A 26,239-nucleotide genomic window follows, 5' to 3' on the forward strand; every position below is an offset into this window, starting at 1 on the left:
CCATACACTACAACATTATGTCTGAGGCTGAATTCGGATGTAATTTCCCTTCAACTCCCCCGAGACCTTCCCGGGAGTGATTCCATACGATTTGGTACTTTTGTGCTATTTTTGCATAAGATATATCGCATGCGATTGATGAAGCCGCTATACATCGCATGCAATATATCGTACGGCATACAATTGTACCATGAGATATATCTGATGGGCTGGATAGAGGGCTACGGGGGCTGGGAGTGTCCTGAGAATGCCAGTGAAACTTCCCTGTGATACATTGCATGCGATATATCACATGAACAAAAAAAACACACCTTTTCCATCTGATTCCATCCAATTCCGATATATCATTAGTGCAGCACCAACGACCTTGGGGATCCTATCCGACAGCCACGGTGACGCGCATCAGATTGGATACGATCTAAAACACATACGACTGTACACGATTTCATACAATATATCAGGCGGATATATCGGAATTGTATGAAATCGTGTAAAATCGTACTAGTGTATTGGGCCCTTTAGAAGGGTTACAATTATTTCTATAGAGTGCATTAATCCATAACAGATAAGAAGCAATAATAAGATTTTAAACCTACCGGTAAATCTTTTTCTCCTAGTCCGTAGAGGATGCTGGGGACTCCGTAAGGACCATGGGGAATAGACGGACTCCGCAGTAGACATGGGCACTAAAAAGAACTTTAGGTATGGGTGTGCACTGACTCCTCCCTCTATGCCCATCCTCCAGACCTCAGTTAGAGAAACTGTGCCCAGAGGAGACGGACAGTACGAGGAAAGGATTTTTGTTAATCTAAGGGCAAGATTCATACCCGCCCACACCAATCACACCGTATAATATGGAATATACGAACCATTTAACAGTATGAAACAAAACAGCATCAGCCCAAGACTGATTAAAACGGTAATATAACCCTTATGTAAGCAAACTATAAACAAGTCTTGCAGCATTTAGTCCACACTGGGACGAGCGCCCAGCATCCTCTACGGACTAGGAGAAAAAGATTTACCGGTAGGTTTAAAATCTTATTTTCTCTTACGTCCTAGAGGATGCTGGGGACTCCGTAAGGACCATGGGGATTATACCAAAGCTACCAAACGGGCGGGAGAGTGCGGATAACTCTGTAGCACCGATTGAGCAAACACAAGGTCCTCCTCAGCCAGGGTATCAAACTTGTAAAACTTTGCAAAGGTGTTTGAACCCGACCAGGTAGCTGCTCGGCACAACTGTAATGCCGAGACGCCTCGGGCAGCCGCCCAAGAAGAGCCCACCTTCCTAGTGGAATGGGCCTTAACCGATTTTGGTAACGGCAATCCAGCCGTAGAATGAGCCTGCTGAATCGTATTACAGATCCAGCGACCAATAGTCTGTTTAGACGCAGGAGCGCCAACCTTGATGGCTGCATATAGGATAAACAGGGTCTCCGTTTTCCTAACCCGAGCCGTTCTGGCCACATAAATTTTCAATGCCCTGACCACATCCAGGGACTCGGAATCCTCCACGTCCCTTGTAGCCACAGGCACCACAATAGGTTGGTTCAAATGAAAAGAAGAAACCACCTTAGGCTAAAATTTGAGGACGAGTCCTCAACTCAGCTCTATCCACATGGAAAATTAGGTAAGTGCTTTTGTGAGACAAAGTCGCCAACTCCGAAACCCGCCGTGCCGACGCCAAGGCCAACAGCATGACCACTTTCCAAGTGAGATACTTTAATTCAACTGTCAGAAGAGGCTCAAACCAGTGAGACTTAAGGAACCGTAACACCACGTTAAGGTCCCATGGTGCCACCGGGGGCACAAAAGGAGGCTGGATATGCAGCACCCCCTTCACAAAAGTCTGGACTTCTGGAAGAGAAGCCAATTCCTTTTGAAAGAAAATGGATAGGGCCGAAATCTGAACCTTAATGGAGGCTAATTTTAGGCCCAAATTCTCTCCAGTTTGTAGGAAGTGGAGAAAACGGCCCAGATGGAATTCTGCCGGAGGAGCAGTCTTGGCTTCGCACCAAGACACATACTTCCTCCAGATACGGTGATAATGTTTCGATGTCACCTCCTTCCTAGCCTTTATCAGAGTAGGAATGACCTCCTCCGGAATGCCCTTCTCCGCTAGGATCCTGCGTACAACCGCCATGCCGTCAAACGCAGTCGCGGTAAGTCCTGGAATAGACAGGGCCCTTGTTGTAACAGGTATTCCCTGAGAGGAAGAGGCCACGGATCTTCGGTGAGCATCTCCTGCAGATCCGGATACCAGGCCCTTCGAGGCCAATCTGGAACAATGAGAATTGTCCGAATTCCTCTTCGCCTTATGATTCTCTGTATCTTTGAGATGAGAGGAAGAGGGACAAACACCCACGGTGTCACCAGTGCGTCCACTGCAAACGCCTGAGGGTCCCTTGACCTGGCGCAATATCTCGGAAGTTTTTTGTTGAAGCGTGAAGCCATCATGTCTATTTGAGGCAGTCCCCACTGACTTACAATCTCTGCGAAAACTTCTTGATGAAGTCCCCACTCTCCTGGATGCAGATCGTGTCTGCTTAGGAAGTCTGCTTCCCAGTTGTCCACTCCCGGAATGAAGACTGCTGTCAGAGCGCTCACATGACTCTCCGCCCATCAAAGAATCCTTGAGACTTCTGCCATTGCCACTCTGCTCCTCGTGCCGCCTTGGCGGTTTACATGAGCCACTGCTGTGATGTTGTCTGACTGAATTAGAACCGGTAGACCTTGAAGTAAGGTCTCCGCCTGACGAAGGCCGTTGTATATGGCCCTTAATTCCAGAACGTTGATGTGTAGACAAGCTTCCTGGCTTGACCACAGACCCTGGAAGCTTCTTCCCTGTGTGACTGCTCCCCATCCTCGGAGGCTCGTGTCCGTGGTCATCAGAACCCAGTCCTGGATGCTGAACCTGTGACCCTCTAGAAGGTGAGAACTCTGCAGACATCACAGGAGAGACACCCTGGCCCTGGGGGCAGGTTGATCATTTGATGAATCTGTAGATGTGACCCCAACCACTTGTCCAGAAGGTCCCACTGAAAAGTCCTGGCATAGAACCTGCCGAATGGAATGGCCTCGTAAGACGCCACCATTTTTCCCAGCACTCGAGTGCAGTGATGTATCGACACCCTGTCCGGCCTCAAGAGGTCCCTGACCAAGCTCTGAAGTTCCTGGGCCTTTTCCATCGGGAGAAAGACCCTCCTTTGTTCCGTGTCCAGAATCATGCCTAAGAAAGGCAATCGGGTCGTTGGAACTAACTGTGATTTTGGTAGATTTAGAATCCAACCGTGTTGTTGTAACACCCTCAGGGAGAGTGATACGCTGTCTAGCAATCGTTCTCTCGATCTCGCTTTTAATCAGGAGATCGTCCAAGTATGGGATAATCGGGACCCCTGCTTGCGCAGGAGCAAGCAGGGGGTAAAAATTTGGTAAAAATCCTCAGGGCCGTGGAAAGCCCAAATGGCAACGTCTGAAATTGGTAATGACAATCCTGCACTACAAATCTCAGGAACGCCTGATGAGGTCGATAAATGGGGACATGAAGGTATGCATCCTTTATGTCTAGGGACACCATATAATCTCCCTCTTCCAGACTTGCGATGACCGCCCTGAGCGATTCCATCTTGAACTTGAACCTCTTTAAGTATAGGTTTAAGGATTTTAAATTCAGAATTGGTCTGACCGAACCTTCCGGTTTCGGGACCACAAACAGGGTTGAGTAATAGCCCATCCCCTGCTGCTGCAGGGGAACTTTGACCACCACTTGTTGAAGGCACGACTTTTGAATTGCTGCCCAAACTACCTCCCTCTCTGGGGAAGAAGTCGGCAGTGCAGATTTGAAAAACCGGCAAGGAGGCACCTATTCGAATTCCAGCTTGTACCCCTGGGAAACAATGTCCATTGCCCAGGGGTCCACCTGAGAATGAACCCAGACCTGGCTGAAAAGACGAAGACGTGCCCCCACAGGAGCGGACTCCACCCGCGGAGCCCCAGCGTCATGCGGTGGATTTAGTAGAAGCCGGGGAGGACTTTTGTTCCTGGGAACTGGCTGTAGCTGGCAGCTTTTTCCCCTTGCCCTTACCTCTGGCAAGAAAGGAAGATCCCAGAGCTCTCTTGGATCTGATAATGTGGCGCTTTCTTAGGCTGTAAGGAAACAGAAGGTAAAAAAGTTGATTTACCAGTAGTAGCTGTGGAGACTAGGTCCGCAAGACCTTCCCCAAACAACTCCTCACCCTTGTAAGGTAAAACCTCCATATGCCGTTTCGAGTCGGCATCACCCGTCCACTGTCGGGTCCACAGTGCTCGCCTGGCAGAAATCGCCATAGCGTTCGCTCTGGACCCCAGTATGCCGATATCCCTCTGAGCCTCTCTCATATAAAGGACCGCATCCTTAATATGGCCCAGGGTCAATAAAATAGTTTCCTTATCCATCGTATCCATATCAGCAGATAAAGTATCGGTTCACGCTAGTACAGCGCTACAAACCCAAGCCAACGCTATTGCCGGTCTGAGTAATGTACCGGTATGTGTGTAAATTGACTTCAAGGTAGTTTCCTGCTTGCGGTCAGCAGGATCCCTGAGGGCAGTGGTATCCTGAGACGGCAGCGCCACCTTTTTGGAAAGGCGCGTCAACGCCTTGTCCACCCGTGGGGAGGATTCCCACCGTATCCTGTTCTTGATCAGGAGAGGATACGCCATAAGAATCCTTTTGGGAATCTGCAGTTTCTTATCTGGAGTTTCCCAAGCACTTTCAAATAACTCATTTAATTTAAAGGAAGGTGGAAAGGTAACCTCAGGCTTCTTTTCTTTAAACATGTGGATTTTAGGATTAGGCACCGCGGGGTCATCTATATTATGCAGCACATCCTTTATAGCAATAACCATATAATGAATACTCTTTGCCAACTTTGGCTGCAACCTCGCATCATCATAATCGACACTAGAGTCAGAATCTGTGTCGGAATCTGTGAAAGTGTGCGCTTTTGAGACCCCGAAGGCCCGTGACATAGGGAAAGGCAGGGTCTGACCCACCGTACCGTCCCTGGACTCTGCTTTGTCCAAACGTTTGTGCAATAAATTCACATTTGCATTTAAAATATTCCACATATCCATCCAGTCATGTGTCGGCGTTGCCGACGGCGACACCACACTCATGCGCTCCACCTCATCCCTAGGAGAGCCTTCCGCTTCAGACATGCCGACACGCACGTACTGACACACCACACACTCAGGGAAAGCTCTATCTGGAGACAGTTTCCCCACAAGGCCCTTTGGAGAGACAAAGAGAGAGTATGCCAGCACACACCCAGCGCCAATAACCCTGGAAAAACAAAAATTTATTTCGATATTTCGATCGGCGCTTGTGGCTGATTGGAAGAATAGTATATAAGCCCAAGTTCAGTACCGATCTGATTATATGTGAATTTTTATTGTGGTTATATAATGGTATTTGTGACCTTCGAGCCTTTCCACATATCAGCTAGGGTGAATTTGGCCCTGTTACTTTGCAGCGGGGAGGAATACACCCTCAACGTCACTGTGTCTTTCAGTGACGTGCCTCTCTGTGTTGAGTATGCCCGTTGCCTAGCGACGCGGTTGCCGTCGCGGCCGCGTCACAACGTGATGGCGGCGGCGGGCGCGGCGTCGTCTGGACGCTGGTGCCTCACCACGTGTTGCCTAGCAACCCGCAGCTGTCATCGGGAGCGGCGCACTTTGGTACGTCATCTTGATGTGCTCCGGGGATGCGGGTTTCTCGTGGAACGTGAGAGGTAAGCTGAGTGGCGGGAATGTTTGAAAGTATCATACGACAGGTGAACGCAGTGTGGGATAATTGTGAAGGGTAGATAAGGACATATCTGTGATTAGATGTTTGGATTCTCCCCTGATGACGGCTTTGCCCGAAACGGCTGTTGGGAGCCACTCCTGGTTTGGATCATGTTCCCCAGGTTATGCTGAATATGCTGAATATTGAGAATGATAAGTAACTATTCACGCTTACGCATATGTGACTTGTCTTAAAAGAATAAGGACAATTAAAGTTTCTTCTGTGAATTATGGAGTGCTGGTTCTTCCTGATCATAGCCCCGGTTGGAGCCTGGTGGTGAGGATTATTACATATACATATACATATTATATATATTCATTGCGCCAAATTATGTGCCCCCCCCCCCCCCCTTTAAAACCCTCAGTCACCGGTGATCAGCAGGGGAGAGTCCGGGGAGCCAGCTTCTCAGCGTGTGCTGTGGAGAAAATGGCGCTGGTGAGTGCTGAGAAAGAAGCCCCGCCCCCTCAGTGGCGGGCTTCGGTCCCGCTTTTTTTTTTTAAAACAAACTGGCAGAGATACTCTGAAATACCACTAAATAGTGTAAATCAAATCATAGCCAGCCCTAGAGGTATACATTGCTGCCCAGGGCGCCACCCCCCCCCCCCCCGTGCCCTGCACCCCACAGTGTGCGCTGTGTGTGTGTTCTGTGTGGGAGCAATGGCACGCAGCATTACCTCATTGAAGATCTGAAGTCTTCTAACTTCTTATACTCACCCGGTTTCTATCTTCCGGCTCTGCGAGGAGGACAGCGGCGCGGCTCCGGGACGAACCGCTAGGGGAGACCTGCGTACTGACTCCCTCTGGAGCTAATGGTGTCCAGTAGCCTAAGAAGCAGAGCCTAGCATTTAAGTAGGTCTGCTTCTCTCTCCTCAGTCCCACGATGCAGGGAGCCTGTTGCCAGCAGGTCTCCCTGAAAATAAAAAACCTAACAAAATACTTTCCTTCAGGAAGCTCAGGAGAGCTCCCTGTAGTGCACCCAGTCTCCTCTGGGCACAGTATTAAACGGAGGTCTGGAGGAGGGGCATAGAGGGAGGAGCCTGTGCACACCCAAACCTAAAGTTCTTTTTAGTGCCCATGTCTCCTGCCGAGCCCGTCTATTCCCCATGGTCCTTACGGAGTCCCCAGCATCCTCTAGGACGTAAGAGAAATCTTATTTGCCTGGAATGCCAGACATTTCCATACAAACTGCAGATTGTTGGATGCATAGATAGGGACAGCGATGTCACAGCATGCATTGTCATTCACAGAAGGATTTGGAGCGGTGGCTGGCTATAGCTTGTAATACAGGCGGAAGAATACTTGCTGTGAAACCGTAGAACAAGGTACGTTGCCCCCATATATGAACATGACAATTTTGGAGTTAAGCGATATAAAACAGGGTGGAAGTTGCCAGGAATCTCCTACTCATTTAGGCTATCAACTAAAGGCAGTCATGTTATTTCAGACAAGAGCAAAATGCATTTATTCTTACCGTGTTTCAGGGTGACTTTGGAAAGACCAAAGTCTGTTAGCTTAATGTGACCCTCATTCGATATCAGCATATTATCTGGTTTCAGATCCCTGTTGGGGGTAAAGTAAAAGACCAAAATGAGAAATGTTATATAATAAAATGTGAAAAGATAAAGAAGACATACACACGATATTTGTACCTCATTTACAAGTGTAAGAGACCAGAACAGGGGCGCATCAGTTCACTGACAAAAGGAAAACATAACATGCTAAGATTTGTTTGGCCTGTTGAGGTTTTAGCACAGCCATGCCATACATTAAGCTACATTAACAACCTAATCTTCACACCATGCAACTGAACCTGGGCCACACTTGTCTATGTGGACTAGCCTTACAAGCAAACTAGATTTATATGGGCAATTAAGCATATCAGAGATTGCCAATAAGGCAGATATAGGCTACTAATATTTCAAAACTATGATTACGTAAAGGTTTCAGGCACTTAGAAGGTAAAAACAGATACTGAATTTAATTTCCACTACCTCAGCATTGCGTAATATGCTGGCACTTTGTATAGTTTGTATTCGTACGTGTAATCACCTGTGAAAGGAGAGGTGGTCGGAGAGTCAAAGTAAGTTAGGTAATGACGTGCGTTTCACTCCAAGAAGACCTGTCGAAACGAACGTCAGTACCTCTGTGCACACAGCGGACACCCTGCACCAGTGACCTCTCACACTCAGGGATTACTTCATACAGGTGCTTTCCTTTTCTCTAGTAATTGTTGCTCCCCATTGATATTACCCTGTAGTACCACTTGCAACAGGGTGTATTCACAGGGAGAACCTGATGGCAGATGCTGTACTAAACTTACTTCCACTGTGCCTGTTGTGTTGTAACTATCATTCCCCCATTCATGGTCTGCTGGCAAACAGGGGAAAGCAAATTCCAACCCACCTAACTGCACAGGCTCTATTGTCTAATGATTCTTTAATCTGTGGAAATTATATTTGAATGGCTTGTGTGTTAATGCTGTTATGACATTTTGAAATGTTATGTATGCTTTTCCAGATTAGAACTACAATTACCTAGCATTTATTTACAGAACTCAAACACTTTTGAAGTTTGCAAAATCACTGCCATTGAACGTTACACGTGATGCCTCTATCCTATTGTGAAATTGAACAAATGGTTTCTTCAGATTATGACCTCTACTAATGAGGTCTACAAAATACTACCTTTGTGACTACGGTTATATACAACATAAATTTTGGTCCACAGATTGCGACTACTACTATCCCGAATTTACATCTAGAAATGTAAAAGATATATAAATGTTATTTGGTGCTATTTTTTTTATATTCCTCACTTTTGCTCATTACCTGCTATTTTCCACATATTATGACTCACCTCTTCTTTGACAGGTAATTACACATACCTCTCCACTTTACACTTACACCTCGTACTTTCTATTTAAAGGTTAATTTTTAATTAGTTACTAGCATATGAATTGAGAGTGTGCCCCTATTCCAGAATACATTTTCTCTTCATTCCCTTTGTGTATCTATAGAGACCATGAGGTGTCACCACTCTGGTGTCCTGCAGGACAGATAGATTTAGATTACTGGTCGGATGTAATAAAGTGCGAGGCGGCTGGAGCTCAGAGACTCCGACTGAACTTGTACGTTTTTTTTTTTTTTTTTAAAGCAGGAAACATTCACAAGGCCTTGTAAATGTTTGCGGCTTTAAAAAAAAAAAAGTACGAGTTCAGCCGGAGTCTGAGCTCCGTCCTTCTTGCACTCTATTACATCCGGTCCGTAATCTGCACACAAAAGCTTCTATTTTTATAAAGGAAAATTGGCCCGGATACATAGGGCCAAGTTACAGAAAATAAAATTTTAATTACCTACCCGTAAATCCTTTTCTCATAGTCTGTAGGGGATATTGGGAATCCATTTAGTACCATGGGGTATTATTAAATTTTATTTATAGGGCGCCACAAGTGTTTTGCAAAGGACAGTACAGGGAGACAAACTTAGCACTACAGTAAATAAATAACAAAATAGAGTACAGGTAACAAAGAGCACCACAATTCTCAAAACATAATACAGCTTAGATGTAAGTAGCAAGGGAGTAATAATTGTACTACTTGGGGCTGGCGGCCATAGATAGATGAGCCTTTACCAGTAGGAGACAAAGCACGTCCACTAGGAGCCACGGGCACTTTAAGAATTTGATAGTGTGCACTGGTTCCTCCCTCTCTGCCCCTCCTACCAGACTCAGTTTAGAAAATATGCCTGGAGGAGCCAGTCATGTCGCTAAATCCTTTTCTCGTAGTCCGTAGAGGATACTGGGGTCTATTTAGTACCATGGGGTTTAGACTGGTCTACTAGGAGCCATGGGCACTTTAAGAATTTAATAGTGTGGGCTGGCTCCTCCCTCTATGCCCCTCCTAACACACTCAGTCTAGGAAACTGTGCCCGAGGAGACGGATATACAATGAGTGAAGAAACATATGCAATAGCGGTGAGGCAACAAGCCAACACACAACCCAACGAAACAGGAGCGCTCACCGAACAGAGGATAGTGACAACCAGCATAACAAGGACAGCAAAGCTAATCCCACATAGCAAAGGGGCCGCAACTGCCGCTCAAACAACACTCACATACAGTAAACAGGATACGAAGCACTGAGGTCGGTGCCCAGTATCCACTATGGACTACGAGAAAATAGGATTTTAATTACCTACCGGTAAATCATTTTCTCATAGTCCGTAGAGGATGCTGGGGTCCATATTAGTACCATGGGGTATAGACGGATCCACCAGGAGCCATTGGCACTTTAAAGAGTTTGAGTGTGGGCTGGCTCCTCCCTCTATGCCCCTCCTACCAGACTCCGTCTAGAAACTGTGCCCGAGGAGACAACATACTTCGAGAGAAGGAAATACACAGATAGTGGCGAGATTCACACCAGCTCACACAAGACAAATCCGGCCAACAGGCCGGAGAACTCAGCAACAGCTGAAACAGTACTGAAACAGGAACGAACACAGAACTTACCTAGGAACCAGGTAGTACTGAACCAAATAACCACTGCAGGATAAAGAAGCGCTGGGTGGGCGCCCAGCATCCTCTACGGACTACGAGAAAAGGATTTACCAGTAGGTAATTAAAATCCTATTTTCTCTTACGTCCTAGAGGATGCTGGGGTCCATATTAGTACCATGGGAATGTACCAAAGCTCCCAGAACGGAAGGGAGCGCGCGCAGGCTCCTGCAGAACTGCTTGACCAAACTTGAGGTGATCAGAGGCCAAAGTATCAAACTTGTAAAACTTAGCAAACGTGTTCGAACCAGACCAAGTAGCTGCTCGGCAAAAGCTGTAAGGCCGAGACACCCCGGGTAGCCGCCGAGGAAGAACCCACTTTACGAGTAGAGTGGGCATTAACACATTTTGGACATGGCAACCCTACCGTAGAATAAGCATGCTGGATAGTAAACCTGATCCAACAAGAAATCGTCTGCTTAGAAGCAGGACACCCAACCTTGTTGGGATCGTAAAGGACAAACAGAGTCCGACTTTCTGTGACGACAAGTTCTCTTCACATAAATCTTCAAAGCCCTTACAACATCCAAGGAGTTTGAAGCAATTGAGGAGTCAGTAGCCACTGGCACCACAATAGGTTGAGATTATATTAATATAAGGTCGCGCTATACAGCCAATTGAATATTCCACACCAGTCTCAACTTTAAAATATTTATTAAAAAACATAAACATATAAAAATATATAGTACGTGATATTTAAGACCTGGTGTAATCACAACACCCTCTAGTATATCAATAAATATCCAATACTGAATTATCAATTTTTACTCTCGTATATTAAGTGTGCTGAATTGTAGAATGTCCAAACTGACAGGAGTTGAGCCAATAGTTCAATGAGGACTGAATTCCTCTAAGCTAAAATGCACCCGCTAATTAAGTCCAAGAATAACCAGTAATTATATCCAGAAAACTGTGTATATCAGTATCAAACGGTCACAGGTACACTAACTCACTCTGTCCCTTGTGCTTGTAGTATGGGACCTATTTGCAAGTACGAGGAGTTTTGTGCAGCCCAAGCGTCCCCGGGTATGCACGGTCTGATTAGCTGATGGCTGTTACCTGTAGACCGGGTCGGTGTCCTGCAATCGACTGGCGGCTTCTATCTATGCGGCTGAGTGTATTTACGCTGGTTGAAAGCTTCCTTATGAGCCGCCAGGCAACTTCAACGGGCGGGTTGTCACTCCTAATTTTCCCGTTAGAAGCAGCCAGATGCAAAGCCGCTCCAGCCTCCAAAGCACTGTTCACAGCGGCACTGGTACGGTGGTAACTTAGCCTTCACGGTCAGTGGCTAACGGGTGCCGGGTGTTTTGGAGATGCCGGACAAGGGTCAACTCTGTTCAGCTGTCACTCAATTTGGGAGTCCTAGACGCATTTCGTAACATCCAGCTACTTCTTCCATAGGCGCCTATGGAAGAAGTAACTGGATGTTACGAAACGCGTCTAGGATTCCCAAATTGATAATTCAGTATTGGATATTTATTGGTATACTAGAGGGTGTTGTGATTACACCAGGTCTTAAATATCACGTACTATATATTTTTATAGGTTTATGTTTTTTAATAAATATTTTAAAGTTGAGACTGGTGTGGAATATTCAATTGGCTCTATAGCGCGACCTCTTATATTAATATAATCTCGTTCTGTTAATTTGAAGCTAATAGAGACAGGCTTCTGAGGTCTGACGAAATAGAACCACTTACATATGGTCACAAGGTGACAGATTTTAGATAAGCACCAATTATATGTTTATATGATTTTTGCGCCATCAGGTATCTATTATTTTTAGTACAATAGGTTGGTTGACATGAAAAGCCGATACAACCTTCGGAAGATTTGTTGACGCGTCCTGAGCTCAGCTCTATCTTCATGAAAAATCAAGTAGGGGCTCTTGCAGGACAATGCCCCCAACTCCAACACACGTCTAGCAGATGCCAATGCCAACAGTGTGACCACCTTTCAAGTAAGAAACTTCACATCAACCTCCTGTAATGGTTCAAACCAATCCGACTGAGGGAACTGCAGCACCACATTAAGATCCCAAGGTGCCATAGGAGGCACAAAGGGAGGCTGGATGTGCAGCACCCCTTTCAAGAAAGTCTGAATTTCAGTGAGGACAGCCAATTGTTTCTGGAAGAAAATGGACAAGACCGAAATCTGGACTTTCATGGAGCCCAAACGCAGGCCCACATCCACACCTGCTTGCAGAAAGAAGAGAAACCGATCTAGTTGAAACTCCACCGAAGGAAACTTCTTGGATTCACACCAAGACGTACTTTTACCAAATTCGATGGTAGTGTTTAGACGTTACTCCTTTCCGAGCCTGTATCAGGGTAGAAATAGCTTGGAAGGGCATTCCGAACAAAGTTAAGATCTAATGTTCAACCTCCATGCCGTCAAACGTAGCCTTGGTAAGTCTTGATAAGCGGACAGCCCCTGTTGCAGAAGGTCCTCTCGAAGAGGAAGAGGCCTCAAATCTTCCAGCAGTAACTCCAGAAGATCCGCATATCAAGCTCTTCTTGAACAGTCCGGAGCAATGAGGATCTCCTGAACGCTTGTTCTTTATTAGTTTGAGAATCCTTGGGATGAGTGGAAGTGGAGGGAACACATACACTGACTTGAACACCCACGGAGTTACCAGGGCATCCACCGCCACTGCCTGTGGGTCTCTCGACCTGGTACAGTACCTCCGAAGCATCTTGTTGAGGCAGGAGGCCATCATGTCTATTTGAGGTACGCCCTAAAGACTTGTCACCTCTGCGAACACCTCTAGGTGAAGGCCCCACTCTCCTGGATGGAGATCTTGTCTGCTGAGGAAGTCCGCTTCCCAGTTGTCCACTCCCGGAATGAAGATTGCTGACAGCGCCAGCTTTTCCGCCCAGAAGATGATTCTTGTTACCTCTGACATTGCAGCTCTGCTCTTCGTTCTGCCTTGTCTGTTTATGTAGGCCACCGTCGTTATATTGTCTGACTGAACCAGAATGGCCTGATCTTTCAGAAGATGTGCCGCTTGTAGAAGACCATTGTACACGGTCCTTCGTTCCAGAATGTTTATTGGAAGGATCGATTCCAGACTTGACCATCTTCCTTGGAAGTTTTCCCCTTGGGTGAAAGCGCCCCAACCTCTGAGACTTGCATCCGTGGTTAGGAGGATCCAATTCTGAATCCCGAACCTGCGGCCCTCTAGTAGGTGAGAAGTTTGCAGCCACCAGAGGAGCGAGATTCTGGCTTTCGGTGACAGACGTATCCTCTGGTACATGTGAAGATGAGATCCACACCATTTGTCCAGGAGATCCAGTTGGAAAGACCGTGCATGAAATCTTCCGTACTGTAGAGCCTCGTAGGATGCAACCATCTTCCTCCAGAAGGCAAATACACTGATGGACCGACACCCGGGCTGGCTTCAGGACATCCCGCACCATTGTTTATATCACCATATATATTCAGCGCTTTCTCCTCCGGCAGAAACACCCTCTGTACTTCCGCGTCGAGGATCATCCCCAGGAAGGACAGTCTCCTTGTCGGCTCCAGATGCGACTTTGGAAGATTCAGGGTCCATCCTTGATCCTGGAGTTGTTGAGTTGAGAGAGCAACGCTCTGCAACAGCTTCTCCCTGGAATACGCTTTTATCAGCAGATCATCCAGATAAGGAATTATGGTCACACCCTGCTTGCGGAGGAGTAGCATCATTTCCGCCATGACCTTGGTGAACACCCTCGATGCCGTGGAGAGGCCAAACGGCAGTGCCTGGAACTGATAGTGACAGTCCAGCAGCGCAAATCTTAGATAAGCCTGGTGAGGCGGCCAGATCGGAATGTGAAGGTACGCATCCTTGCTATCCAGGGATACTAGAAATTCTCCCTCCTCCAGACCTGAGATCACCACTCTCAGAGACTCCATCTTGAATTTGAATTCCCTCCAATAAGGGTTCAATGACTTTAGGTTCAATATTGGCTTGACCGAACCATTCGGTTTCGGTACCACAAACAGGTTTGAGTAATAACCCTCGTTTGCTAGGTGAGGTGTAACTGGAACAGTGACATTTGACTTTAGCTATTCTTGAATGGCTTTCTGTAGGATAGCACTTTCTGTCAGCAAAGCTGGAAAGCCTGATTTGAAGAATCTGGGAGGTGGGAGTTTTTGAAACTCCAGTCTGTACCCCTGGGTAACTATCTTGTACCCAGGGGTCTATGCCTGATGACGCCCAGACATGACTGAAATTTCTTAATCTTGCTCCCACCTGCCCGATCTCCAGGTTGGGAGGTCCACAATCACACTGAGGATTTTGAGGAAGCAGAACCAGGATTCTGTTCCTGGGAACCTGTTGGTGCAGGTTTTCTGGATTTCCCCCGACCTCCTCTAAAGAAAGTGGAAGGGGGTTTGGACTTTTTAACTTTAGAGGTCCGAAAGGACTGCATTGTAGACGTAGGATAATATTTCCCAGGAGGCGGTGCTGCTGAGGGAAGAAATGTTGACTTAGCCGCAGTTTCCGTGGAGATCCACACATCCAACGCTACCAAAACAGAGCCTGACCTGAGAATGGTAGGTTCTCCACACTCATCTTGGATTCCGCATCCGTAGACCACTGGCGCAGCCAGAGACCCCTGCGTGCCGAGACAGCCAAGGAAGAAGCCCTTGCATTAAGATGGCCAAGGTCCTTCATGGCCTCCACCATGAAACCCGCAGAGTCCTGTATGTGACGGAAGAACAATTCAATGGCACTTCTATCCATAGAATCTAATTCCTCTAGTAATGTGCCTTACCACTTTACTATGGCTTTAGAAATCTACGCACAAGCAATAGTGGGTCTTAAAGCTACGCCAGTAGCTGTGTATAATGATCTGAGTGTAGTCTCAATCTTACGGTCAGCCGGCTCTTTTAAAGCGGTGGACCCTTGGACAGGTAAAACCACTTTTGTAGACAATCTAGACACAGAAGCGTCCACTACAGGCGGGATTTCCCACTTTTTCCTGTCCTCCTCAGGGAAAGGAAAAGCAATGAGAACCCTATTTGGGATCTGGAACTTTTTCTCCGGGTTTTCCCAGGATTTTTCAAACAATGCGTTTAATTCCTTAGACCAGGCATTCCCAACCACGGTCCTCAAGGCACACCAACAGTGCAGGTTTTAGTGATATCCATGCTTCAGCACAGGTGACTTAATTAGTAGCTCAGTTATTTTGATTGAACCATCAGTGCTGCAGCCTGGATATCACTAAAACCTGCACTGTTAGTGTGCCTTGAGGACCGCGGTTGGGAATGCCTGCCTTAGACGAAGGGAATTTGAGAGGATTTCTTATTATCAATAAAGTAAACCTCCTCTACTTGCTCAGGTACCTGATCAGTAATGTGTAAAAATAAGAATTTACTCACCGGTAATTCTATTTCTCGTAGTCCGTAGTGGATGCTGGGGACTCCGTAAGGACCATGGGGAATAGACGGGCTCCGCAGGAGACTGGGCACTCTAAAAGAAAGATTAGGTACTATCTGGTGTGCACTGGCTCCTCCCTCTATGCCCCTCCTCCAGACCTCAGTTAAGGAAACTGTGCCCGGAAGAGCTGACACAACAAGGAAAGGATTTGGAATCCAGGGTAAGACTCATACCAGCCACACTGTACAACTTGTGATAACCATACCCAGTTAACAGTATGAACAACAACTGAGCCTCAGTAACAGATCGCTCATAACAATAACCCTTTAGTTAAGCAATAACTATATACATGTATTGCAGAGAGTCCGCACTTGGGACGGGCGCCCAGCATCCACTACGGACTACGAGAAATAGAATTACCGGTGAGTAAATTCTTATTTTCTCTGACGTCCTAGTGGATGCTGGGAACTCCGTAAGGACCATGGGGATTATACCAAAGCTCCCAAACGGGCGGGAGAGTGCGGATGACTCTGCAGCACCGAATGAGCAAAGGCAAGATCCTCCTCAGCCAGGGTATCAAACTTGTAGAACTTAGCAAATGTGTTTGAACCCGACCAAGTAGCAGCTCGGCAAAGCTGTAAAGCCGAGACCCCTCGGGCAGCCGCCCAAGAAGAGCACACCTTGCTTGTGGAATGGGTTTTTACCGATTTAGGATGCGGTAACCCTGCCGCAGAATGAGCTTGCTGAATCGTGTTACAGATCCAGCGCGCAATAGTTTGCTTTGAAGCCGGAGCACCCAGTTTGTTGGGTGCATGCAGGATAAACAGCGAGTCAGTTTTCCTGACTCCAGCCGTCCTGGCTACATAGATTTTAAAAGCCCTGACTACGTCCAGCAACTTGGAAGCCTCCAAGTCCCGAGTAGCCGCAGGCACCACAATGGGTTGGTTCAAATGAAACGCTGATACCACCTTTGGGAGAAATTGGGGACGAGTCCTCAATTCTGCCCTGTCCATATGGAAGATCAGATACGGGCTTTTACATGACAAAGCCGCCAATTCTGACACACGCCTAGCTGAAGCCACGGCCAACAGTATGACCACCTTCCACGTGAGATACTTTAGCTCCACGGTCTTAAGTGGCTCAAACCAGTGTGATTTCAGGAAATCCAACACAACGTTAAGATCCCAAGGTGCCACTGGAGGCACAAAAGGGGGCTGAATATGCAGCACTCCCTTAACAAACGTCTGAACTTCAGGCAGTGAAGCCAGTTATTTTTGAAAGAAAATAGATAGGGCCGAAATCTGGACCTTTATGGATCCTAATTTTAGGCCCATAGTCACTCCTGACTGTAGGAAGTGCAGGAATCGACCCAGCTGGAATTCCTCTGTAGGGGCCTTCCTGGCCTCACACCAAGCAACATATTTTCGCCATATACGGTGATAATGTTTTGCTGTCACGTCTTTCCTAGCCTTTATCAGCGTAGGAATAACTTCATCCGGAATGCCCTTTTCCGCTAGGATCCGGCGTTCAACCACCATGCCGTCAAACGCAGCCGCGGTAAGTCTTGGAACAGACAGGGCCCCTGCTGTAACAGGTCCTGTCTGAGAGGCAGAGGCCATGGGTCCTCTGAGATCATTTCTTGTAGTTCTGGGTACTAAGTTCTTCTTGGCCAATCCGGAACAATGAGTATAGTTCTTACTCCTCTCTTTCTTACTATCCTCAGTACCTTGGGTATGAGAGGAAGAGAAGGGAACACATAAACCGACTGGTACACCCACTGTGTCACTAGTGCGTTCACAGCTACCGCCTGAGGGTCCCGTGACCTGGCGCAATATTTTTTTAGCTTTTTGTTGAGGCGGGACGCCATCATGTCCACCTGTGGCAGTTCCCAACGATTTACAATCTGTGTGAAGACTTCTTGATGAAGTCCCCACTCTCCCGGGTGGAGGTCGTGCCTGCTGAGGAAGTCTGCTTCCCAGTTGTCCACTCCCGGAATGAACACTGCTGACAGTGCTAGCACGTGATTCTCCGCCCATCGAAGAATCCTTGTGGCTTCTGCCATCGCCATCCTGCTTCTTGTGCCGCCCTGGCGGTTTACATGGGCGACCGCCGTGATGTTGTCTGACTGAATCAGCACTGGTTGGTTTTGAAGCAGGGGCTCTGCTTGACTCAGGGCGTTGTAAATGGCCCTTAGTTCCAGTATATTTATGTGTAGTGAAGTCTCCTGACTTGACCACTGTCCTTGGAAGTTCCTTCCCTGAGTGACTGCCCCCCATCCTCGGAGGCTTGCATCTGTGGTCACCAGGACCCAGTCCTGTATGCCGAATCTGCGGCCCTCGAGAAGATGAGCACTCTGCAGCCACCACAGCAGAGACACCCTGGCCCTTGGGGACAGGGTGATCAACCGATGCATCTGAAGATGCGATCCGGACCATTTGTCTAACAGATCCCACTGAAAGATCCTTGCATGGAACCTGCCAAAGGGAATTGCTTCGTAAGAAGCCACCATCTTTCCCAGGACTCGCGTGCAGTGATGCACCGACACCTGTTTTGGTCTCAGGAGGTCCCTGACCAGAGATGACAATTCCTGGGCCTTCTCCACCGGGAGAAACACCTTCTTCTGTTCTGTGTCCAGAATCATGCCCAGGAAAAGCAGACGCGTCGCAGGAATCAGCTGCGACTTTGGGATATTCAGAATCCAGCCGTGCTGTTGCAACACTTCCCGAGAGAGTGCTACGCTGACCAACAACTGCTCTCTGGACTTCGCCTTTATAAGGAGATCGTCCAAGTACGGGATAATTATAACTCCCTTCTTCGGAAGGAGTATCATCATTTCGGCCATTACCTTGGTAAATACTCTCGGTGCCGTGGACAGACCAAACGGCAACGTCTGGAATTGGTAATGACAATCCTGTACCACAAACCTGAGGTACTCCTGGTGAGGTGGGTAAATGGGGACATGCAAGTAAGCATCCTTGATGTCCAGCGACACCATAAAATCCCCCTCTTCCAGGCTTGCAATAACCGCCCTGAGCGATTCCATTTTGAACTTGAACTTCCTTATATAAAAGTGTTAAAGGATTTTAAATTCAGAATGGGTCTCACCGAACCGTCTGGTTTCTGTACCACAAACATTGTGGAATAGTAACCCCGTCCCTGTTGAAGGAGGGGAACCTTGATTATCACCTGCTGGAGGTACAGCTTGTGAATTGCCGCCAGTACTACCTCCCTTTCCCTGGGAGCAGCTGGCAAGGCTGATTTGAGGTAACGGCGAGGGGGAGTCGCCTCGAACTCCAGCTTGTATCCCTGAGATACAATTTGTACAGCCCAGAGATCCACTTGTGAGCGAACCCACTGGTTGCTGAAGTTTCGGAGACGCGCCCCCACCGCACCCGGCTCCGCCTGTGGAGCCCCAGCGTCATGCGGTGGACTTAGTGGAAGCGGGGGAGGATTTTTGTTCCTGGGAACTGGCTGCCTGGTGCAGTTTCTTTCCTCTACCCCTGCCTCTGGGCAGAAAGGATGCGCCTCTGATCCGCTTGCCTTTCTGAGGCCGAAAGGACTGTACATGATAATACGGTGCTTTCTTAGGCTGTGAGGGAACCTGAGGTAAAAAAGTTGACTTCCCAGCTGTTGCCGTGGATACGAGGTCCGAGAGGTCGTCCCCAAACAATTCCTCACCCTTATAAGGCAAAACCTCCATGTGTTTTTTAGAATCAGCATCACCTGTCCACTGCCGAGTCCATAATACTCTCCTGGCAGAAATGGACCTTGCATTAATTCTAGATGCCAGCGGGCAAATGTCCCTCTGTGCATCTCTCATATATAAGACAACGTCTTTTATATGTTCTATGGTTAGCAAAATAGTATCCCTGTCGAAGGAATCAATGTTGTTTGACAGGGTATTAGACCATGCTGCTGAAAACTATACATCCATGCTGAAGCAATAGCAGGTCTCAGTATAGTACCCGAGTGTGTATACACAGACTTCAGGATAGCTTCCTGCTTTCTATCCGCAGGCTCCTTTAGGTCGGCCGTATCCTGAGACGGCAGTGCCACCTTTTTTGATAAGCGTGTGAGCGCCTTGTCCACCCTAGGGGATGTTTCCCAACGTAACCTGTCCGTTGGCGGGAAAGGGTACGCCATCAGTAACCTCTTAGAAATCACTAGTTTCTTATCGGGGGAACTCCACGCTTCTTCACACAATTCATTTAATTCATCAGAAGGGGGAAAAGTCACTGGCTGCTTTTTCTCCCCAAAACATAATACCCCTCTTGGTAGTAACCGGGTTAACATCAGAAATGTGCAATACATTTTTCATTGCAGTAATCATGCATCGGATGGCTTTTGTAGACTGTACATTTGTCTCATCCTCATCTACACTGGAGACAGACTCCGTGTCGACATCTGTGTCTACCATCTGAGCTAGCGGGCGTTTATGAGCCCCTGATGGCCTCTGAGACGCCTGGGCAGGCGCGGGCTGAGATCCCGGCTGTCCCAAGGCTGCTGCGTCATCGAACCTTTTATGTAAGGAGTTGACACTGTCTGTTAAGACCTTCCACATATCCATCCAATCCGGTGTCGGCCCCGTCGGGGGCGACACCACACTTATCTGCCCCTGCTCCGCCTCCACGTAACCCTCATCAATCATGTCGACACAGCCGTACCGACACACCGCACACACACAGGGAATGCTCTGACTGAGGACAGGACCCCACAAAGTCCTTTGGGGAGACAGAGAGAGAGTATGCCAGCACACACCACAGCGCTATATAACACAGGGATTTACACTATAATGAGTGATTTTTTTCCCAATAGCGGTTTATTATCCTATTTGCGCCTAAATTTATGTGCCCCCCCTCTCTTTTTTTACCCTTCTTGTACAGGATACTGCAGGGGAGAGCCTGGGGAGCGTCCTTCCAGCGGAGCTGTGAAGAGAAAATGGTGCTGGTGTGCTGAGGAAGAAGGCCCCTCCCCCTCAGCGGCGGGCTTCTCCCGCGTTTTGTATAGCTTAATGGCGGGGTTTTTTTACACATACAGTTCTCCAGACTGTATTATGTGTATTTAGTGCCAAAAGGTATTCTTATTGCTGCCCAGGGCGCCCTGCACCCTACAGTGACCGGAGTGTGTGGCGTGCTGTGGGAGCAATGGCGCACAGCTGCAGTGCTGTGCGCTACCTTAATGAAGACCGGAGTCTTCTGCCGCCGATTTAATCTCCTTCTTCTGTCTTCTGGCTCTGCAAGTGGGACGGCGGCGCGGCTCTGGGAACGGACGATCGAGGTCAGGCCCTGTGTTCGAACCCTCTGGAGCTAATGGTGTCCAGTAGCCTAAGAAGCACAAGCTAGCTGCACGCAGGTAGGTTTGCTTCTCTCCCCTCAGTCCCACGTAGCAGTGAGTCTGTTGCCAGCAGATCTCACTGAAAATAAAAAACCTAACAAATACTTTCTTTCTAGCAAGCTCAGGAGAGCCCACTAGGACCACCCAGCTCTGGCCGGGCACAGATTCTAACTGAGGTCTGGAGGAGGGGCATAGAGGGAAGAGCCAGTGCACACCAGATAGTACCTAATCTTTCTTTTAGAGTGCCCAGTCTCCTGCGGAGCCCGTCTATTCCCCATGGTCCTTACGGAGTTCCCAGCATCCACTAGGATGTCAGAGAAATGTCCATAATAGCCTCAATCATGAGTTGCACCCCCTTAGCAAGGGATGCATCTCCCCCTGCATATCCCCATTATCGTCCCCTTTATCAGAGTCAGTATCCATGTCAGTTTGCATTATCTGGGCAAGAGCATGCTTCTTAGGGTAAATAATTGGGGTCTTTGAAGAGGCAATGGGAGCTGAATACGACAAAACCTCAACAGACTTTCTCAAAACCTGTGTTTCAGTCTCATCTTGAGTTATTCCAGATTAAATCTGGGATATCATTCCCCTAATAGAATCCATCCCTGGGGGTTCAGATTCAGAAGGCTGAGACAGTATATTACAGTCCTGAGTACAGGGAATAGACTCTTCAGGAGAAGATATACACTCTGCAGCACATGATACCGAGTTACTAGACATGTTTATGTGAGCTATACAAACACACACCCACACACACAGGAAAATGCAGACAGTTTCCCCCAGAATACCTTCAGAGAGACACAGAGTATAAGGAGCCAGCCACACCGCGCCCCAGTAGGCAGTTTATACAGTAAACAGCCGGCGCTGACTGAATAACCATAATAGATTAAACAGCTAATATGTCACTCTCCCCTCCTGTCTATAACACCCTGGTACCGCTGAGGTATGCCGGAGTTATGTGGAGGGCAGCGCTCTCTGTCAGCGTCTCTTCAGTGTGATCTGCAGGGAGAAAATGGCGCTGGTGTGTGCTGGATCCGCTCTGAGGAAGAAGCCCTGCACCCTGTAATGGCGCGTCTTCCCGCTTTCAGTGTTTATACTGGCCTGAGGTGATTTGGCTGCTAACACTGGGATTAGCCCCAGTTAGCATATGTGACCAGTGTAGGGTAAGTGCGCTGGCCCACGGTGCCCCTCACAGCGCCGCACTTCAAGTACCGCTGAGTCCTCCGGAGCGCAGCCTGTCAGAGCTGCGCTCCTACCCATGTGCTGCCGGCGACCCGCTTATCGGGGCACCAGCGTCATACTCACCACTCCATCTTCTGGCTCTTTTAGGGGGTGGCGGCCTTGCTGAGGGAGTGAGCGGTCACCTCGTGGGCTTGCGATCAGTACCCTCAGGAGCTCAGTGTTCTGTCCGCGAAGATAGAGAACCATTAACTTCAAAAGTTGGTTCCTACTCCCCCCCCCCCCTAAGTCCCACAAAGCAGGGAGCCTGTTGCCAGCAGCCTTTCTGTACCTAACTCTTAGAAGAAAAAAAAAACAATAAAACTAGAAAAACTCCTAGGAGCTCCCCTAGCTGTGACCAGCTCCACCAGGCACATTTTCTAAACTGAGCCTGGTAGGAGGGGCATAGAGGGAGGAGCCAGCCCACACTATTAAACTCTTAAAGTGCCCATGGCTCCCAAAGGACCCGTCTATACCCCATGGTACTAAATGGACCCCAGCATCCTCTAGAACGTAAGAGAAAAAATAAGATTTTACTTACCGGTAAATCTATTTCTCGTAGTCCGTAGTGGATGCTGGGGACTCCGTAAGGACCATGGGGAATAGACTGGCTCCGCAGGAGACTGGGCACTTTAAGAAAGAATTAGGAATACTGGTGTGCACTGGCTCCTCCCTCTATGTCCCTCCTCCAGACCTCAGTTAAGGAAACTGTGCCCGGAAGAGCTGACAGTACAAGGAAAGGATTTTGGAATCCAGGGTAAGACTCATACCAGCCACACCAATCACACCATATAACTCATGATAAACTTACCCAGTTAACAGTATGAACAACAACAGATCATCAGATAACCCTGATGCAACCATAACATAACCCTTATTTAAGCAATAACTATATACACAAGTATTGCAGAAGAAGTCCGCACTTGGGACGGGCGCCCAGCATCCACTACGGACTACGAGAAATAGATTTACCGGTAAGTAAAATCTTATTTTCTCTAACGTCCTAGTGGATGCTGGGGACTCTGTAAGGACCATGGGGATTATACCAAAGCTCCCAAACGGGCGGGAGAGTGCGGATGACTCTGCAGCACCGAATGAGAGAACTCCAGGTCCTCCTCAGCCAGGGTATCCAACTTGTAGAACTTTGCAAAAGTGTTTGAACCCGACCAAGTAGCTGCTCGGCAAAGCTGTAATGCCGAGACCCCTCGAGCAGCCGCCCAAGAAGAGCCCACCTTCCTTGTGGAATGGGCTTTTACTGATTATGGAGGCGGAAATCCAGCCGCAGAATGAGCCTGCTGAATCGTGTTACTGATCCATCGAGCAATAGTTTGCTTTGAAGCAGGAGCACCCAGCTTGTTGGATGCATACAGGATAAACAGCGACTCAGTTTTCCTTACTCCAGCCGTTCTGGCTACATAAACCTTCAAAGCCCTGACTACATCTAGTAACTTGGCATCCTCCAAGTCACGAGTAGCCGCAGGCACCACAATAGGTTGGTTCAAATGAAAAGATGACACCACTTTTGGCAGAAATTGCGGACGAGTCCGTAATTCTGCCCAGTCCATATGGAAAACCAGATAGGGGCTTTTATGTGACAAAGCCGCCAATTCTGACACACGCCTAGCCGAAGCTAAGGCCAATAGCATGACCACCTTCCAAGTGAGATATTTTAACTCCACGGTTTTAAGTGGCTCAAACCAGTTTGATTTCAGGAAACTCAACACCACGTTAAGATCCCAAGGTGCCACTGGTGGCACAAAAGGGGGCTAAATATGCAGCACTCCCTTTACAAACGTCTGAACTTCAGGAAGAGAAGCCAGTTCCTTTTGAAAGAAAATGGATAGGGCTGAAATCTGGACATTAAATGGACCCCAATTTTAAGCCCAAAGTCACTCCCGACTGTAGTTAGTGAAGGAAACGGCCCAGCTGGAATTCCTCTGTAGGGGCATTCCTGGCCTCACACCAAGCAACATATTTTCGCCATATACGGTGAAAATGTTTAGCCGTCACGTCCTTCCTAGCCTTTATTAGCGTGGGAATAACCTCATCCGGAATACCTTTTTCTGCTAGGATCCGGCGTTCAACCGCCATGCCGTCAAAAGCAGCCGCGGTAAGTCTTGGAACAGACAGGGCCCCTGTTGCAACAGATCCTGTCTGAGAGGCAGAGGCCATGGGTCCTCTGTGAGAATTTCTTGCAGTTCCGGATACCAAGTTCTTCTTGGCCAATCCGGAACAATGAGTATTGTTCTCACTCCTCTTTTTCTTACGATTCTCAGCACCTTGGGTATGAGAGGAAGAGGAGTAAACACATAAACCGACTGGAACACCCACGGTGTCACTATTGCGTCCACAGCTATCGCCTGAGGGTCTCTTGACCTGGCGCAATACATGTGTAGCTTTTTGTTGAGGCGGGATGCCATCATGTCCACCTGTGGCAGTTCCCAACGACTTGTAATCTGTGTGAAAACTTATTGATGAAGTCCCCACTCTCCCGAGTGGAGGTCATGTCTGCTGAGGAAGTCTGCTTCCCAGTTGTCCACTCCCGGAATGAACACTGCTGACAGTGCTTGCACGTGATTCTCCGCCCACCGAAGAATTCTGGTGGCTTCCGACATCGCCACCCTGCTCCTTGTGCCGCCCTTGCGGTTTACATGAGCCACTGCGGTGATGTTGTCTGACTGAATCAGCACCGGTTGGTTGCGAAGCAGAGGCTCCGCTTGACTCAGGGCGTTGTAAATGGCCCTTAGTTCCAGGATATTGATGTGCAGACAAGTCTCCTGACTTGACCACAGACCCTGGAAATTTCTTCCCTGTGTGACTGCCCCCCACCCTCGGAGGCTTGCATCCATGGTCACCAGGACCCAGTCCTGAATGCCGAACCTGCGACCCTCGAGAAGGTGAACACTCTGCAGCCACCACAGAAGAGACACCCTGGCCCTGGGGGATAGGGTGATCAGCCGCTGCATCTGAAGATGCGATCCGGACCACTTGTCCAACAGATCCCACTGAAAGGTCCTCGCATGGAACCTGCCGAAGGGAATGGCTTCGTATGACGCCACCATCTTTCCCAGGACTCGTGTGCATTGATGCACCGACACCTGTTTTGGTTTTAAGAGGTCTCTGACCAGAGTCACGAGCTCCTGAGCCTTCTCCGCCGGGAGAAAAACCTTCTTCTGGTCTGTGTCCAGAATCATGCCCAGGAAGGGCAGACGCGTCGTAGGAATCAGCTGCGACTTTGGAATATTCAGAATCCAGCCGTGCTGTTGCAACACTTCCCGAGAGTGTGCTACGCTGATCAGCAACTGCTCTCTGGACCTCGCCCTTATGAGGAGATCGTCCAAGTACGGGATAATTGTGACTCCTTGCTTTCGCAGAAGCACCATCATTTCTGCCATTACCTTGGTAAATATTCTCGGTGCCGTGGACAGACCAAACGGCAACGTCTGGAATTGGTAATGACAGTCCTGTACCACAAATCTGAGGTACTCCTGATAAGGTGGATAAATGGGGACATGCAGGTAAGCATCCTTTATGTCCAGAGACTCCATAAAATCCCCCTCTTCCAGGCTTGCAATGACCGCTCTGAGCGATTCCATCTTGAACTTGAACCTGAACCTTTTCAGGTAAATGTTCAGGGATTTTAAATTCAATATGGGTCTGACCGAACCGTCCGGTTTCGGTACCACAAACATTGTGGAATAGTAACCCCTTCCCTGTTGAAGGAGGGGAACCCTTACCACCACCTGCTGGAGATATAATTTGTGAATTGCCGCTAACACTATTTCCCTCTCTATGGGGGAAGCTGGCAGGGCCGATTTGAGGTAACGGTGCGGGGGCATCACTTCGAATTCCAGCTTGTATCCCTGAGACACAATCTGTATAGCCCAGGGATCCACCCGTGAGCGAACCCACTGGTGGCTGAAATTTCGGAGACGCGCCCC

General features: G+C 48.2%; 1 protein-coding gene across 1 annotated transcript in view; it reads right to left on the minus strand.

The window, feature by feature from the left end:
- MASTL (microtubule associated serine/threonine kinase like) overlaps window positions 1-26,239 on the minus strand; it is a 245,522-nt gene that overhangs the window by 132,477 nt on the left and 86,806 nt on the right. The window contains exon 4 of the mRNA XM_063921679.1: window positions 7,302-7,390. Within this exon, the coding sequence (XP_063777749.1) occupies window positions 7,302-7,390 (89 nt within the window). The remainder of the gene's footprint in view (window positions 1-7,301; window positions 7,391-26,239) is intronic.

This window comes from Pseudophryne corroboree, chromosome 5, assembly GCF_028390025.1.
Source record: "Pseudophryne corroboree isolate aPseCor3 chromosome 5, aPseCor3.hap2, whole genome shotgun sequence".
Taxonomy (NCBI): domain Eukaryota; kingdom Metazoa; phylum Chordata; class Amphibia; order Anura; family Myobatrachidae; genus Pseudophryne; species Pseudophryne corroboree.